Source organism: Halichoerus grypus, chromosome X (genome assembly GCF_964656455.1).
Source record: "Halichoerus grypus chromosome X, mHalGry1.hap1.1, whole genome shotgun sequence".
NCBI classification, from domain to species: Eukaryota; Metazoa; Chordata; class Mammalia; order Carnivora; family Phocidae; genus Halichoerus; species Halichoerus grypus.
In genome coordinates this window covers 19421722-19439326 of record NC_135727.1, presented here as the reverse complement: position 1 = coordinate 19439326, position 17605 = coordinate 19421722, and the positions used below count along the sequence as shown (strand labels likewise).

The window sequence follows — 17605 nt, the reverse complement described above, 5'->3', positions numbered from 1 at the left end:
TGGGGAACTAGGAGTAAGGAGAATGCAATTATATCCTTTATCATCTGAATGGATAATGAAATGTGATGGCTATACATGCAATGGAATATTATTCAACCATGAAAAATAAGGAAATCCTGCCATTTGTGACAATATGGATGGACTTTGAGGGCACTGTGCTGAGGGAAAGAAGTCAGAGAGAGAGAGACTAAATACCGTATGATCTAAAAACTACCAAACTTATAGAAACAGAGAGTAGACTGGTAGTTGGCAGGGGCAGGTGAGAGGGGACACAGGTGAAGGTGGTCTAAGGGTACAAACTTCCAGTTAAAAGATGAGTAAGCTCTGGGGATGTAATGTACAGCATGGTGGCTATAGTTCACAATACTATATTGTATCCTTGACAGTTGCTAAGAGAGTAGATCTTAAAAGTTAGAGGGACTTGGGTTTGGATTCCCAGCTCTACCACTTCTTAACTGTGTGACATTTGGGCCAAATTATTTAACCCCACCAAGGCTTTTTATCCCCTGTAAAATGGCAGGGGGTGGGGGGCATGCAGGGAGGCAATATGACCTCAGAGGGCCCTTGTAAAGATTCAATCAGCTAACATATATCTAGGACTTGGCAGTTCGGGCACAAAGAAAATGACACCATTAATAATAATTATATTGATAACAATAAAATGCTATCTTTTGAGAAAGATTCAAAACCAGCAAAGGAAACAAAAGAAACTTTTAGTGTCTACTAGAGCCCCAACACTGTGTTGGGTATAGACCTGTAACAACCTGCAATGTAAGGAACTTCATCCTCATCTTAAATTGGCACTTGGATATGACATTTTTAAATGTAATTAACCCTGTTGGTCCCTAAAGGTGCCTTCATGATGGGATTTCTGTAATTGTTACTATTATCATTGTTACTGCTGTTATCATTAGGGTATTCTCAAAAGAACTTGTCTCCCTGCTGGAGTGGAACTTTAGAGGGAGCGGAGGCAGGGAATGCTGAAACCACGGCTGCCTATATGCTGAGTTAAATAAGGCGTACTGCTAATGATCCAGTCTCATTTTCCATGCCTCTATCATCCTCATTAATTTTTCTGATGTACTGTTTTCCAATTTCTCTCTCTCTCTCTCTCTCTCTCTGTCTCTTCCCCGTGCAAACTTGTGAAGAGAAGCCCCAGTCTGGCCGCCCTCCACCAACTGACAGCCCAAAAGGCAGGGGTAGCCTCAGGTTCAAGTCACCTGAAGTAGGTCTGGGGGCGGGGAATCCGGAAAGCAGGCGAGTGGCTACGGATCCGCCCAGAGGCGCCGCCCCACCCAGGGGGGACCCGACCGCGGGAATGAGTCGGCTACCGACTCGGCGGCTCTCCGTGCCCCCACCCTCGACTAGATCGGGGAACCAAGAAGGACTTCCAACACTCCCCAAGTTTCAACTCAAGTCGTCTCTGAAGCTGCGTGTGCCCCAGCTTCGAACGCCTGCCTGCAACGTGGCCGCGTCTGGGACGCCCTCCTACCCCCGGGGTCACCCAAACTCCTCCATTCCCTCCCCAGGCCGGGCCGTGTGCCGGGTCCCCCAGTCCCCGGCTTCTCCTCTCCGCGTGCGGGGGGGGGGTAGCCCGCCCCTTCGCCGGCTCGGGCGAGCCCAGCCACAGCCCTGCACGGCGAGGAGCCTCGGCGCTCCTGACACCGCCCGGCGGCAGGGCGGGGGCAGGGCCAACGGCAGAACCGCCCCCAACCGCCTCCCGGGCCCGGCGAGCGGGCGGGCGGGTTGCTGGGGCGCCTCCACCTCCTCTTCCTAAAGCGGCGAGGCGCAGACGAGCGGCATCACTCGAGCCCAGGTCCCGGCCACCGCCACACGCTGCGCCCCGCGTTCGGGAGGAGGAGCGGCGGCGGAGGCGGCGGCAACAGCGGCGGGCGGGCGCCAGAAAGGTAGACTGAGTCCCAGGCAGCTGCGCCGCCGACCGCCCCCCCCTCCCCCCAGCCCGGGGCGACGCACCACCAGCCCCGTCACCTCACTTCTGTGTGTCCTTCCAGGCCCCGGTCGAAAAGCCTGGGAGGGCCGCCGAGCTACCCCCGGAGGAGGAGCCAGTCCGAGCCCAAGGCGCCACCGCCGCAGGAGCAGTGCGGAGCAGCCGTCGCCTTCATGGCCCACTCACCGGTGGCGGTCCAAGTTCCCGGGATGCAGGTGAGGAAGCCCAGGCCGCCTCCGCCGACCACGTGACTGCCCCGGAGCCCGGTGCGCGGTCCCCGGCGACCAGAGGCGGCCCCGGGACTGCCCTGAAGGCAGGGCCGGGCGCAGGGGCCAGGTGACCCGGGAGTCGGGCTCGAAGCGTTACCCGGCGTTTAGGCTAGCTGGTGCACTGCGCGGGGAGGGTGGGGAGGGCGGGGAGGGACCGGGCGCGCGGCGAGGTGCGGGGGAGGGGGGCGAGGGAGCGTAAAAATAGGCCAGATCCAGACACCTGCGCCTGCGGAGCGTGGTCCCGCTGGGGACTGGAGGTGGGAGGTCTTAACTTGGGGGAGATGGAGGTGTCTCGGAATTTGTGGGGTAAAACGCAAGTCGTGCCCTCCCCCCCCCCCGCCCCGCACACACACAAGTTGGGGCGGAGCAAGACAAGGGGGTGTCGGTGGCGGCGGCATTGAATTGGGCTCTTCCTGTGTGCGTAGATCGAAGAGCGAGGTGGCTTCTTTTCCCCTTTTGGTGTTGCTTCTTAAGGGCGAAGTTCTGTCTCGCTCCCCCCCACCTGGCCCAGCCCATAGTGTGGCGTGAGAAATGCAGGGTCCTGTGTCAGAGTGGCCGAGGTGATGACTCCCCAGCCCCCTCCCCCTGCCTTTCCCACAAGACGACTGTTGCATGTGGTTAAAGGAAGCTTTTTGTCCTGGACAAGGGACTACTGCTTGGGACCCATCTTCTTACTCCAGATTTACCCAGGCCCCTCCCCCCGTTATATTTTCATTTTATTCAAGAAGAAATAAGCGATGTGTGCCTACGCTTTTTAGGCGGTTAGGCTTTTAAATTGGTGCATTTCAAGCTGTCTACTAAATGTTATCCAGGTCTACTAACTTTCAAGTATTCACTTTTTTTTCCTTTGCTAGTGAGTCTAAACAACCCATTTATGAACAAATCAGAGACTAGAAACACTAAAGCCTCAGTCCCTCATTATCTTCTAAAAATGTGAAAGCAGACTTTTTCAAGTTAAGAAAAAACGTTTAGAGTAGTAAATAGACAGCTTGTGTTTCTAGTAAAAATCAAAGCGCTGTGGATTGGGGCCTCAATTTACTAATTGATGCGTGGAATTCATCCTTTTTGTTAGCAAAGGGTCATATTTTATGCATGGTCACAAAAAAGTAACTTTAAAAATACTTTCCCACAAAAGGACTATTTGTGTTGAACATATATCAATCCTAGGACTCCCGTGTGTACTAAGCACCAGGCCTTTTAGCTGCCTATAGGGCACATCTGTGTTGAGTCCCAGGAAGTCGGTGTGTATTTAATAAAAAAAAAGAGAGGAAGAAAAAGGGAAATGAGAAATGTTAGGGCTTTTTAAAAGGTTAATCCATTCAGGCTTTACAGAATGCCTCAAACTTTTTTCTCAGACCACCCCCCCCTCCCTGGCTCATTCCCCCATCCACCCTGCCCCATACCCCATTCATTCAGTCTGCCTTTGATTGTAGCAAGAGATTAGTAGTTTGCAATACTAACTCCAATTTTGCTCCCTCTGATGTGCAAAGAAGTGCGAAAAACGACTCACCGTGCTCTCCTTTCCATTATGTGGAAAGTAGAACGGTACAGATGGAAAGTTTGTCTCTGAGGGTCTCCATGCTTCTGTCTCCATTGTGTGCGCGTGCGTCAGCAGAGAGAGAGAGAGAGAGAGAGAGAGAGAGAGAGAGAGTGTGTGCCTCGCGTTCATCAAGTTTGTGATTCTGAGGAACTCTGTGCTGAGGAGAAAATGGTTTCTGGTCCTTATTTGGTTAGTCTTTATTTGATTTATATGGTTTCTGGTCCTTATTTGATTTGTCTTTATTTGATTTATATGGTTTAGGACCTGCTTGCTGTTCAGTATTTCTTACTGCTCCCTGCTTTGTTTAATTATCGGAGTTCCCTATCTCTTGAATTTTAAAATCTTAATTAAGGTGGTTTAGAATGTGAAGCACATCTTTTAATTTACAAGTTCTGCCTTTCACTGTATGCCTTCCCAAAGTTGTGGTTACTTTGTCCCACATAATTTGGGGAGGGCAATAAACTCCATATTAGCAAAGAAGAGAGGGATATTTGTCACTTTCTCCATCTTAATGAAATGGCAAATTCTTAGCTGCTTATTTCCACTTTATTTGTAGATGTGGTTCTTAAGCATTTGATGCAACACAAAAGTTTTCCACTGTTAAAATTGTACAGCACCCTAAAAATAAATTTGATGGCATGCAGTGTGACTCTTGAGCCTAGACTACTTTTACTATTCTTTTGTTCAAAAATATTGCAGATGAGATGCAGAAATATATCACGAGCTTGTAAAATTCTCCTAGACTTTTATTCAAGAGTTAGGAGCAACTTTTAAACCCTTAGAGTAGTAAGAAAACTTGAGTTAGCCATGTGTTCTTGAAATTAATGTGTAGTTTTCCACAAATCAGGGTGAAGTGGTCGACCAGCCTATAACTTTTTAACAGTTTATTTTAGAGAATTATGAAGATTGATGGAAAAAATGATTTTTCCAGAAATAAAAACAAAATTACTTTATCCACAGTGTTTTTTCCCCCTGAGGAGAGACGTGAAGTAGAAGCCGAGCTACCTGTTCTATCACTTAAGACTTCCAGCATTCCTGACTTTCGAACAAAGAAATTTCTGTTGCCACTAGTTTAAAATAGAAAAGAAACTTGGAGTGATGAAAGAAAACCCAGGATTTGGTCCAGTTCAAACTCTTCCTTATGAATTAGTTATTCAAACTCATATTGTTGATGTTTCTTAATATTGTGGGAATGAACATTTTTGCCCTATTACACCAAATGTTGAGGGTATGAATTTGTTTTGTACTTAATTTGTGCTTACTTTGTTAGTGTATACCTAAAGGAATTTTCCATACCAGGAGCTAAACTCTTGAAAAATATATAAAGCACAACTTTAAAAAAATAATAAACCAATAAACCTGTTTCTTTCCACTCAAATATTTACTCTTTAATGATTTAAAACATATTTTTTCTTTGAAGTTTTCAGTTATAAGTTATACTTAAGTTTAAGATATTTTCCCTTAGAACCTGCATTAGTATTTATTAAGACAAGTATTCTAAATTGGTTGTTAATTCTTTCATAAAATGTAGGTGGGAGAATAAAGTTAAATGTTGAATTGGAGTACTAAGTGGTATTACATTATGCTTTATGTTAGGTCTCTTGTGAAAGTTTTTTAAGTTTCTATTAAAGAATTTAAAAAGTAGTATTCATGTATCCTTAAGTATGATAAAGGTGGTACAGTTGGTTTTGTTTTTTTGTTTTTTGGGTTTTTTTGTTTGTTTGTTTGTTTTAAGTCATCTCCACACCCAGCGTGGAGTCCAATGCAGGGCTTGAACTCACGACCCTCAGATCAAGACCTGAGCTGAGATCAAGAGTCAGATGCTTAATCGACTGAACCACCCAGGCACCCCTAGGTGGTATAGTTTTTAAGTGGTTGTTATTTGAGATGTGAAATGGAAATGAAGTTTAAGAATTAATGAATACTTTATTAAAGACTTTTATCTAAGAGGTGGAAAACAGTGCCTTGCATTGGTGAACCTCGTTATTGGATTCTGGGAAGGATACAGAATTATACTACATGATCTCTAGCCCTTGAAGGTCTTAAAATGTTGGGGAGTTAAATCTAGTACGTGAAATATAAAATAATGCAAAAATATGTAGGGCTTATTCTAGAATAGAACTTTCTGACTGGAGGAGTTGAAGGCTTACAGAAGGTAAACTAACTGCTAAGGATTATTGGGGTCCATATGGGGGAGGGCATTTCCAGGCAGGGATGTACCCTGAGCAAAGGCATGTAGACGAGGACAGGCACACCCCCCACAAGTGTGCATGCACACACAATTTTTGTGAGATAAAATCATTTGGATTATGATGAATTCCTCTAAAGTAATAAGAGGTAAAATTGGAAAACATGATTGGGTCTAGATCATGGTGGTTCTTGAATGCTGAGGAAGGACTTTGGCCTTTCGACTAGCCATGAAACATTTCTGAGTAAAGGAGGCTCAATGAACAGTTATATATAGCAAGGGAAATCTCAAGATTGGATGAACTGACGACCTGGAGGATTGAGAAGCCTTGAGGCAGTTGAATCTACTGAGGCTATTTCAATGGGATAATCATATCTGTACAGAGGCAGTCGACCTTTCATTGACTGATTGCTTTCCATGTGCCCAGTACTGTGAAGAAGAAAAAATATGATTATTAGACTTAATAATTAGCTAATTACAGAAGGAGGACTCAAAGGTTTTGTGGTGTTGAATATGGGAAACTGGGAGTTATGGTTCATATGAAAGAAATTGGAAAATCATGGGGAAGAGCCAGATCTGGTGGGAAGTTAATGATTTCTGTTCTAGAATTGTGAAATTTGAGGTAACAATGAGCTGATGAAGTGAAAATGTGGAACAGTAGTCTATTACCTTGATTGTGGTGATGGTTTCACAGGCATATATGTATGTCCAAACTCATCAAATTGTATGCATTAAATATGTACAATTTTTTTGTGTGTGTAACAATATGCCTCAATAAGGCTGTTTTAAAAAATGTCCAGGGGTGCCTGGGTGGCTTAGTTGGTTAAGCAGCCGACTCTTGATTTCAGCTCAGGTCATGATCTCAGGGTCCTGGGAATGAACCCCGCATCTGGCTCCACGCCCAGCAGAGAGTCTGCTTGAGATGTTCTCTCTCCCTCTCCCTCTGCCCCTCCTCCCCTCAAAATAAATAAATCAATCTTTTTTTTTAAATGTCCAAAAAATATTTGAAGACATAGATCTGGAGCTTTAGTCATTCATCAGGCATATACTGAGCATTTACTATATGCCAGTCTCTTTACTTGAAACTGAAGAGGAGCCACCGAGAAGGGAGAAGTTGCTAATACCAGAGAGAGTATGTGGAGGTGTGGGCCCTCGCGAGACAGGAAGCCTAAGTGGAGGACTAGCTTGTAAGAAAAGGAAGGGCGACTTCAAGATGCATGGGAAGATGAGAAAATGTGTCAGCACCAAGAAGGGGTTAACTGGGGGCAATCCTTTAACTAACTCTGATCATGAAAACAATTGGAGAGGGAATTCAGTTTGGTGCCACAATCTAGTATGTGGAGTTCTTACCTCCCTCACACCTTCTGAAGCTTTGCAATTTGAGGTGGAAAGAGGTTTGAAAGCATTGTCTTGCACTGATAAAGCCGAACCATTGTCCTCATTGGTGAGTGGTTGATACAGGGATGTTGAATATGCTAATGATAATGGCAGAAGACCAACTGGAACAGACTAATCAGAAACAACTGTTAGCTGGGAGAGTTGGAGGTAGTTGAAAGGTATGGGGTTAGAGGGCTAGGGGCTACAGGGAAAGTAAACAGGAATGGGGCATGGTAGGACGTGTGCCTTGAACACTAATGAGGGTCTGGAAATGGCACTTGAGGACAAAGGTCCATCATGTATCTCCCTTGCTTGAGTCATAGACAATAAGAGAACATAATTTAGCTGGTACTTAGGAACCGATGAACATCATGATACTGTGGTTTTTTATTCTGCCTTTCATTTATTCAGTGACCTTGAGCAAATCATCTCCAAAATGGGGAATAATAAAAGCTGCATTTCCTTTGCTTCAGTGAGATGTTATTAGGATGAATTAACCATCATCTGTGGAGTATATTTCGAGCCCCTTTATAAAAGGTGTTATGATATATATGGGCAGTTCATCCTGCAAAACAATGCTAGGCTAATCACATGAAAACACTCTCATTATCTCATCTCTCTGCTACTTGATAACCCACATTTTTCTATTGAAATCCTGTCTTCCTCTCCTCTTCTCCACACTACCAGTACCATACCCAAAGTCCTCTGCTCAGCTTTCCAGACTTTTCTGTTATCTGGCTCTGGTCTACAGATGCAAACTTTACATTATCACTATTTCCCAGCAAGAAATCCCTTCTGTTCTACCATGCCAGTTACAATTTAGCAATCACTGGCTGACCAGATCCTACCTGATTTTCAAGGTCTGCAAACTTACTTTCTCCGTGAACTTTCCCTGAGTGGTCCAGGCTACAGAAATCTCTCGTATTTCCAAGCACCCATTACATCTCTTGTCAGTAGTAGACTGACAGTCCTTGATTCATACATTGCCTTAGATTTTCTCTAACATACTTGTCTTCCAAACGAGGTTGTAAATTTCTTGAAGGCGGGGACCATGTACTTTACTTTTCTTTATACCACTAGGCATGAATTACATGTAAAAGTGTTGGCTAATGAGTCCCATATAGACTAGACTTTTCTAACTTTTTTTTTTCCATTCTGTTTCTCTAAATATATTGTGTAATGCTTGAATTCTTACAGATCATGGAGGCTGATTTATGTGTGCACAATGTAGACTTTTTATACTTACTAAAAAGATTTTAATACATTATATGTAACACGTCTAACAATCTATACTTGTAACTAATCAGCTGTCCACACAAGGAAGCTCTCATTCTCTTTACCTTCCAGGGGCCTTTGAGAGAAAAAAGAGACTCATTGCTTTCCTTGTAACTAGGGCTGATTGCAGACAAATTTGTGTCTTTGTGAGAAATAACCTCTTGTCCCTTCCCTCTGTTCCCATCCCCACCCCACCCCCCCCAGAAGCCAATACAAATAAATAAAAGAAACTGTTTTACTTCTCTGTCCCAACTGTCACATTAGAAAGAATCTGATAAATTTCATTCATATTAAGATGTTTTTGATTAATGGCTCAGTGAGTGACCTCTCCCACGGATGTTCACATTTTACAGGGAATAATGTCTGAAAAATAAAAAAAGGAAATCCAGTAGTGGAACTTTAGATGGCTTGGTGATTGTTTTTGACTGAACTGTGTCTTCTGAATGAGTGGTGGTTTTACTCATTTTATTTGTTGCTAGAAAATGGAATTAGGAGAACAGAGTTAACAGCAGCAAATTCCTTTTCATTTCTTGTCATTAAGACCCAAACAATTTTCACCACAGGGACATGTAAAGAAATGTCTCTGGAAGAATGCCATGAGGTAACTCGCTTTTCAGAGAACAAAAATCAATAAAATAGGCACAATTAAATTTGGACTCCATCTTACGTACGTTTCTCATTTTGTCATCTGCCGTTTTAGACTACGATGTTATATGGTCAGGAGGGATCACATCTTTGAATTAATGCTTGTGAAATCAAATATTTTTTTAAAAAATATTGACTAATTCAGGGCGCCTGGGTGGCTCAGTCAGTTAAGCGTCTGCCTTCGGCTCAGGTCATGCTCTTGGGGTCCTGGGATAGAGCCCCCCGTGTCGGGCTCCCTGCTCAACGGGGTGTCTGCTTCTCCCTTTCCCTCTGCCTCTCCCCCTCCCCCCCCCGCTTGTGCTCTCTCTGTCTCTCTCTCAAATAAATAAATAAAATCTTTTTTAAAAGATTTAAATATATATATATATATATATATATATATATATATATATATATATATATATATTGACTAATTCCTCTCAACCGTCCTATGAACTAGGAAGAGCTATCCAACTGGAAAATGCCTTTACATTTGGATTTTAAAACAAAACACATTGCTAGCCAACTCTACCCACCATCCTCTTTGATGTCACTCCCCCAAATCCCATGTAATTCAGGCGGTTTAGTTGACATGCCCATTCAGAGAAGCCAGGAAACCTAGTGCAGCCTGATCTCATCCTTCTCCTCTATTCCTGCCTGTCTCTCCCCACCACCTGTCACCAGCATTTACCTAACTGGGGATGGAGCTACACACCCCCTCAGCCTGTTCTGGACTTGTTCCAGCATTTCCCTGACTGCACCCTGCTGGCCTTTCTTTTCCTTCATTTATCATACCATCATGGATTAGAATGATCCGTGTCCTAAAATATCAGATTAGTCATTGGTATGGCAAAGCTCCGGCTCTTCTAGCAGAATTAGAACAGAATTGTGGTTCATACTTCCTGAGAACTAGCGTAAGCAAAATTGTAGACAGCTTTAGGTGAAAGAGTTGAAAATATTCTTTTTTTTAAGATTGTATTTATTCATTTGGGAGAGACAGAGAGACAGAGCACAAGCAGGGGGAGAGGCGGAGGGAGAAGGAGAAGCAGACTCCCCGCTGAGGTGGGAGCCCAATGCGGGACTCGATCCCTGGACCTAGAGATCATGACCTGAGCCGAAGGCAGATGCTCAACCATCTGAGCCACCCAGGCGCCCGAAAATATTCTTTTTTTAAGTGGCTACTTTCCTCCTCTTTGGTCAAGTCACTTCGAAAATGTGCTGCTAAGGAAATGGAAGACATTATGTTTTTGTCTTTTACTCACAAAAAATGTTTACAGAAAAACTTTTCAATCCTTCTTTGCGATCCTGGTAACAGATTATGTGTTCTTTGTGGTGTTTTTTTGCCCTCTCCTCCTTTCACCTGTTTAAAAAATAAGTAGGGAAAAGAAATCTGTAAAACCCTATCAATTTAAAGTGCAGAGGACAGAGAAAAGTAGTGTTCAAATCAACCACCATTGGATTTTCAGTTTGTTCATTACAGAACAATAGAGTGTCTAGCTGAAGAGGAACAGTTGCTTTGAATTATAGAAACAGCTTACCAGTATCTGCTTAACGAAGTTTTACTGGATTTGAAATCCATACCACACTAGATATGTTAGGGAATTTCTAAGCATACTAGTGAATTACTCTACCAGGTTTCAGTAGTGCCTGGTAACACAATCCTAGGAGTGAATTTTTGGCAGGTGGAAGAAATACTTCAAGGACATCTAGATGCATCCAGATTTTTCTTTGAAAATGCATTTTTGAATTGCTCTGTTAGTGCCTTTTTATCCCCCTCCTCCCAGCTTTCCATTAAACCTTTGGCTTTGCAACGTATCACTTTACAGTATGTTATATTAAGCTAGGACTTCACTGCTTGATGCAGTATGGTATAAATAACACAGCAGTGGGTGACGGGGAAGGGATGGACGACATAGATCATCAGGTGGAGCATAAGTTGTTTTTATAAATGCAAGAAAATTTGGGGGAGCCGAGCCAATAGAAACCATAAAGTCATTATTTCTTCCCAAAGCCTCTGCCTGCTCTGTATCGCTGCCCACTAGACCTGGGAAAGTTTCTAGACTCCCTGGTCTCAATTTCCTGCTGCCTGCCTTCACTCTGAGCAGAAACACAAAAGAAACCAATCAGCAGAGCATGCACACATGCTACTAAGTATGGTGACAGAAAATAGAACTTTGACCTCTTGTGGTTAAGGAGACTACAGTCAGTGTGTCTGGCAGCCTCAGGGAAAGAAGCATTTTTCAAATGTATGCTTTTAAAGTGCTACTGACCCCATGGGAAGAACAGTTAGCAAGCTCATTAATTAGGGTCCTGTTTGCTTCTGTAGTTTTAGTTCAAATCCTTTGTTCGAACTTAACTCTGAGCTTTCCTCTGTGCTAGTCAGTAAATGGTAACGACTTTCCCAAGTTGGACACTGGGGGCGATCCAGGTTTACTGTTTTTCCGCCCTTAGTTGTCATGAAACAACTGGGTGTGATTTAAATTCGAAAATTATCAGCAACCAAGTTTGGAAGGCCTACTTTGTGTAGGACATGGTACTTGAAGCCTATCTTTGAGGTACAAAAAGTATAAAAAAGAGTCCCTGGCCTCAAGAAGTTTTTGCTGTACCTGGAAAGACTAGACGCCTACACATTTAGAAATCTAGCACAATGCAGAGCAGTGACGATGAATCGCAAAGGAGAGAGACACTGACATTCAAGGAGAGCGGGAGACATGCAAGGGAAAAGGTACAAAGGGATATGCACCAGGTTCCCTCTATCACAGAGATTTGAGGTAGGTGCTCACTGGCTCGAACTCTGAGGGCCAAATAGTGAAAGGCCTTGAATGCCAGACCGAGACATTTATTTATTTTTTTAAATCCGTCTACAACAAGGACTTTTTCAGCAAGAAAGTGAACTGATGAAAGCAGTGGTTATTTCGTTTGTTCTCTTTGTTTTGGGAAAGTTGCATTAAGCTTCCAGCCCAACAGCATGTAGAGAAGGGGAAGGCTGGATATAATAAGCAGATGTTGAAATAGCCCAGGCTTTCATTAGCAAGGGTTTGATTTTGGGCAGTGATGATCCAACTTGAGCATGCATCAGAACCACCTGGAGGGTTTGCTAGACTGCCAGGCCCCATCGCCAGAATTTCTGATTCTTTAGGTCTGCACTGGGGCCTGTGTATTTGCATTTCTAATGCATTCCTAGCTGCTCTGTTGATCTGGCGACCACTCTGAGCACCACTCAAGGAAGACTAACAGACCTTGGTGAGTAATTTGCTATGGAAAGGAGAGAAACACTATGGGAGGAGCTGAATGCAACTTTGTGTTGGAAGTTCTACAACTTCCAAAATCTCACCGTCGCCCGTCACTTCTGTTTTCCTTGATCCAGATAGGTTTGACCTCTCAGTAAATGCTCTTATCTTCAAATGCAAATACATTTATCAAGAACATGAAACCTATTTATGCCTATAGTTGTGAAAATAAAACTTGGCTGAAGTGAAATAAAATGCCAGTATCCTAAATGCCAGCAAATGGCAGTATTTCCCCCCAAAGATTGATAATCTTAAGAATTTTGATGAATTATATCAATTTTGATTGTTCAAAATCCCTTTTTTTTTTTCATCCTGCTATTACCCCCTCCCCCAAAAAACCTGCTGGACTTAATAACTCTGGGCTGCTATTATGTCCAAAAATGCCCATTCCTGGTCATGACAGTCCAAAGCCAACTTGTGTTTACGTATGTAAGTTCCTGGAGGAGAGAGAAAGTTACTTCTGAATCCTTAAGGAAATATAAATTCCTAAATGGCCTTTCTGGATCCAGCTATTGCTCTCTAAAATGTTCTCTCTACCTGTCAGATTAATATATTCCCATTTGCCAACAGGTACCATGTAGAAAAGCGCAGAGCTTAGTTCAAACAAGGGATTAGGAATGAAAATAAGAGAAGCAAATAGGGCCCTACTTAATGAGTTTGCCAACACCAAACAATGTGAGCAAACTTGATTGCTCACCTCATGCTCCGGCCTTGGATCTTAAATCACTTTTCAATTTCTAAAATGAACACAAGACCAACAGAAACAAAATTATCCTTCAGAATCAAAGATTTGCCCCCAATGAGCATGTTCAAAAGCATGTACAGAAGTGTACCTCTGAACACATTTAAAGCAATGATTGTCATGAGGATAAATTCCTTGGATCCCTAGGTAACTTGCTCCCCCTTGAGGGAATTCAATTTCTTTGGGTGTAAAAAGTCTGATATTTTTACCTTATACTTCTTACCTCTTATGTGGTAACTGTCTCTTTTCCAGGATACTCAGTTACTCTTGTGACCCATTTTTTCATTATTCTGGGTGGTAGATTAGCTTTTTGTTGAAGAAAATTGATAGAGGGTGTGTGTGTGTATATATATATATATATATATATATATATATATATATATATATATGCGTTCACAGTGTATATTGTGCACAAAGTATATTTTGTGTTTGAAAACACTTTTACTCTATTCAAGAAGATAAGGCTCAACGTTTGCCATGGAATGTTTAATCAGCGGTATCAGTTTTAGACATAATTGTTTTTAGAAAGTAGAAAAGTGGGGCACCTGGGTGGCTCAGTCCGTTAAGCATCTGACTTCAGCTCAGGTCATGATCTCGGGGTCCTGGGATTGAGCCCTGTGTTGGACTCCCTGCTCAGCAGGGGATCTGCTTCTCCCTCTCCCTCTCCCTCTGCCCCTCCCCCTGTTCATGCTCTCTCTTTCATATAAATAAATAAAATCTTTTTTAAAAAATAATTCAGTAAAATATATGTAAAAACTATGCTCGGTAAACATGATATCCATGGATTTTGCTAAGTATTTTTATTAGATAGAAAATATATAGAATTCTTTACCATCTTTACAAATATTTACTCTAAGGTAAATATGTATGTATATATGTGCCTGTGTCTAAATACAAAACAGGCTTATCAGGATGTAACACATGTTATATTTTTATCATGGCTAGTTCTTCTTTCTGCCTTTACTACTTAAACTATTATTATTCCTGAAGAAATTGGGCTCACAGCAGTCTATTCCATATAGGATACAGATCATGGGAAATGATTTTTAATGAAATCCAATACCAGTGTTAAGCTTTTTTAGTGAATTAGAATTGAATTGAACATTACAAAGGATTATATTTATCAAGATTCTTAATTCTCTGCTTAATTTCTCCCATAGAACAGTTTTACAGAGCATCATTGCATCAAAGGAATTGCTTTGGATAAATATAAATTGGTTTACCTGTGAGTGAAATCAGAGGCATGTGGGTAGTATACAAATGACTTCTGGTTAACAGAAACTTGCAATCATTGTGTGCAAGCTCTTATTTTGAAGCTAAAATTGCTATAGGTACTTTACACTATGATTCTGAGGGGATAGGGAATGGAGGAGACGGGGCATCGGATCCTGTTTCAGTGACAAACAAAATCTTGTACCCAGAGAGCTGCTTTTTTTTTTTTTTTTTAGCTATTTATCTCTTCATGAAAAATGTGACTGTCACTGAAAGATCTTTTTTCCTCTGTCACAGGCTTTCCAAAGGGCACATAAAATGAAAACATGGGATTTGACTAGTTAAATAATGAATCAACTTGGAGGTTTTAGCATAGGTGACACCTCGATGGTCGTCTTTTTGGACCGTGATTTCTGGTAATAGCAAGTGAAAAAAAAAAACTATTACCGCTGTTGCTATGGATCTTCTGTCTGCTGAGGTTCGGGCATCCTTTTGGAGGCTGCAGTGTAAACCCTGCTTAGGGAAGGTAGAATTTCATAATACCAGAGGATTCCTGCTGCCTCATGAGCAAACAGAAAATGTAGGTGAGGGAAAAGGTGTTGGACTCTGGAAGAAGAGAAAGACAGTATTTCCAAGGAAGGGAAAAAAAGTAGCCTCTTGCTTTAAAGATTGAGAATTCTCTCTCTATTTTTGAGAATGGGAAATGTCTCTACTTTCTGCAGAGAGGAGAAAAAGCTAACAGAAAAGGAAATTGGGGAGGTAATAGTCATTCATTTCTTTCTTGTTGCTTATGAATTCTGTGATAAAAGTTGCATTTACATAATTGATTTGCTATGGCAAGGGACCGTATGTAAAGAGTCTTTTGGGTTGGGAGAAAGCTTGTGAAAGATCTGGGGGAAGAGCTGACATCATTGGGATGGGGATTTCAGCTGCTTTTTCTGTTTAAGATGTGCAGTTTTGGTGGCGTGTGTACTGGGCCAATAAATTGTTTCTAGACACCTGGAGTCATTTTGCATGGCTTTTTATTTTTTTCCTTCTGTAGGTGAAATGAATACCTTTCATTAACAAGGAAAAGCGCTAGGGTATCACTGGATTATATTTGGCTAATTTGGACTGTTATTTGCGAGGCTAAGGAGAAGGAATCTTTCTTTCAAACGACTGGGTTTAATATTATTGTTACTTTTCCAGTGGGTACTGGCCTTAAAAGTCTCCTTCAGGGAATGATTAAAACAGTTCTTTGGAGCATTGCAAGGCTGAGTAGCATCTCAGATTTACTTTAAAATAAGTTTGCTTAATGACTTTTTAGCACCACTTGATTCTGTCTTGGCTGAGAGAAGAGTCCTAAGTGGTAGGTAGTCCAATTGCTTTTTTCTAAGAACACTTACGGGTACTAAATACTACTAAATACTGTTGGCTTTTAACTTTTCAGGAGTTTAAGAGGTATAAATGTCTTCATACCTGAAAACCCAACGAAGATTGTTTTCTGCTCAGGGATTACAGCCCCCACCCTAGGTTCCCTTGTTCACCCACATGCCAGGGTTCTTTGGGAGAGTCCGTCTGCATAACTAGAAGCATTTTCATTTCCCGTGTGTCTGTTTTTTGAGCACAATGTGTCATGCAGTGATAGTGTAAGTATGATCCTGATTGAAAGATGAAGCACAGTTTTAGACGATTTTTTTAAAAACTCCTCTAACCGGAAAGATGATCTGTATATTGTGAAGGAATAGTTTTATTTAATATGGACAAGTGGTTCCAGAGCTTGAGAATTTAATTAATTTTTTTTCTGGTAGGACACTAAATCATTTCCTCCTAGCTACTAGAATGAAGAATGTAGTGTATTCTATTCCTCTATACTATAAAATCATGCCTGCATGCCTCTCCTCAAATGTAAAATGAGGAGATTGTAGAGGGTAACCCGTAAGCTCTGAAACTGTGAATGGGGGGGATTCTGCTCAGGAGTCTGGACTAGGTTATTGTTTACAAAAGATAAAGCACGTATGACTATGTATATATGGAAGGGATCAAGTACCTGTTCCAAACAAATTTTGAATTAGATGTAATTAATTTTCTACTGAGGTGATTAATGTATAATTACTTCTCTACTATGTGTAATTATAGTGAGGCTATAATGTTCAGCCTATGCTTTGGACAAAAGTTTCTGGAAATTTTAGATTTTAACTTCTCCGTAGTAAATATTTTTGAATGCCTGTGTTTTTTTAAAATAATAATGATCACCTTCTTCCAGTAGTGTTTTTGGACCCTTGTTAATCTATTGCAGCCTTTCTCAACCACTGTTGTCATCTAAACCACAAAACAGAGAAAAGGATTTAAGTTAATGTTTTCTCAAGCTAAGGCCATTCTAGATATGTAAGAGCAGCGTTTATTTGTTACATATAATGGATTCCTTACAGCAACTGTCAGCAAACTATAGCTAAGGGCTAAGCCCTGCCTGCAGCCTGTTTGTGTGTAGCCTGCAAGCTAAAAAAATATTTTCTGTGTTTTTAAAGAGTCACTGAACAAGAAGAGGAATATGTGACAGGGGCCACAAAATGTACCTGGCCCACAAAGCTTAAGACCTTTACTATGTGGCCCTTTACAGAATAGTTTGCGGACCGCTGTATTAGGGTATGGGACCACACTGAGAATTGCTGATCTAAATAAAGGAAACGTTTTATAGTATTTGCTCTGAGGTTAGGGATACAGTAAGATAATAGGACAGTTGCTCTTCATGAGAGTAACTGACTTATATATTGGTCCCATTACTGTGATGCTAAGTAGGTAGACATTTTTGTCTGTTCCCTAGACAGAAAGTTTAGTGGTTGAATTATATGGAAAGTTGTATTGGTAATGATAATATGATAAATTATGTGTATACAGATAGATTTTAATATTTTTCTTAGTTTCTAAAGCAAGAAAATAAAAGTGGGAGAATTTTATATAGGAACACAGTAGAAGGCACTGATTGCTTTTATCACTATTTTAAATTAAAGGGTGATATCTATTAGAGAAGGAAGGTGAATAGAGTGCTAAGTGTCAGACGTAATCACATTTGTTTCCTCCTTGTACTGAATGAGCGCCTTCACCCTACAATTAACGTCTCAGGTCTGTCAGCAGTAAGGAGAATAGTACTTAATCAAAAA

General features: G+C 41.7%; 1 protein-coding gene across 1 annotated transcript in view; it reads left to right on the top strand.

Annotated features, from left to right (window-relative positions):
- The first annotated feature begins 1744 nt into the window (after positions 1-1744).
- Positions 1745-17605, top strand: part of STK26 (serine/threonine kinase 26) — a 52068-nt gene continuing 36207 nt past the window's right edge. The window contains exons 1-2 of the mRNA XM_036123053.2: positions 1745-1907; positions 2013-2163. Coding sequence (XP_035978946.1) covers positions 2122-2163 — 42 coding nt within the window. The 5' untranslated portion in view covers positions 1745-1907; positions 2013-2121. The remainder of the gene's footprint in view (positions 1908-2012; positions 2164-17605) is intronic.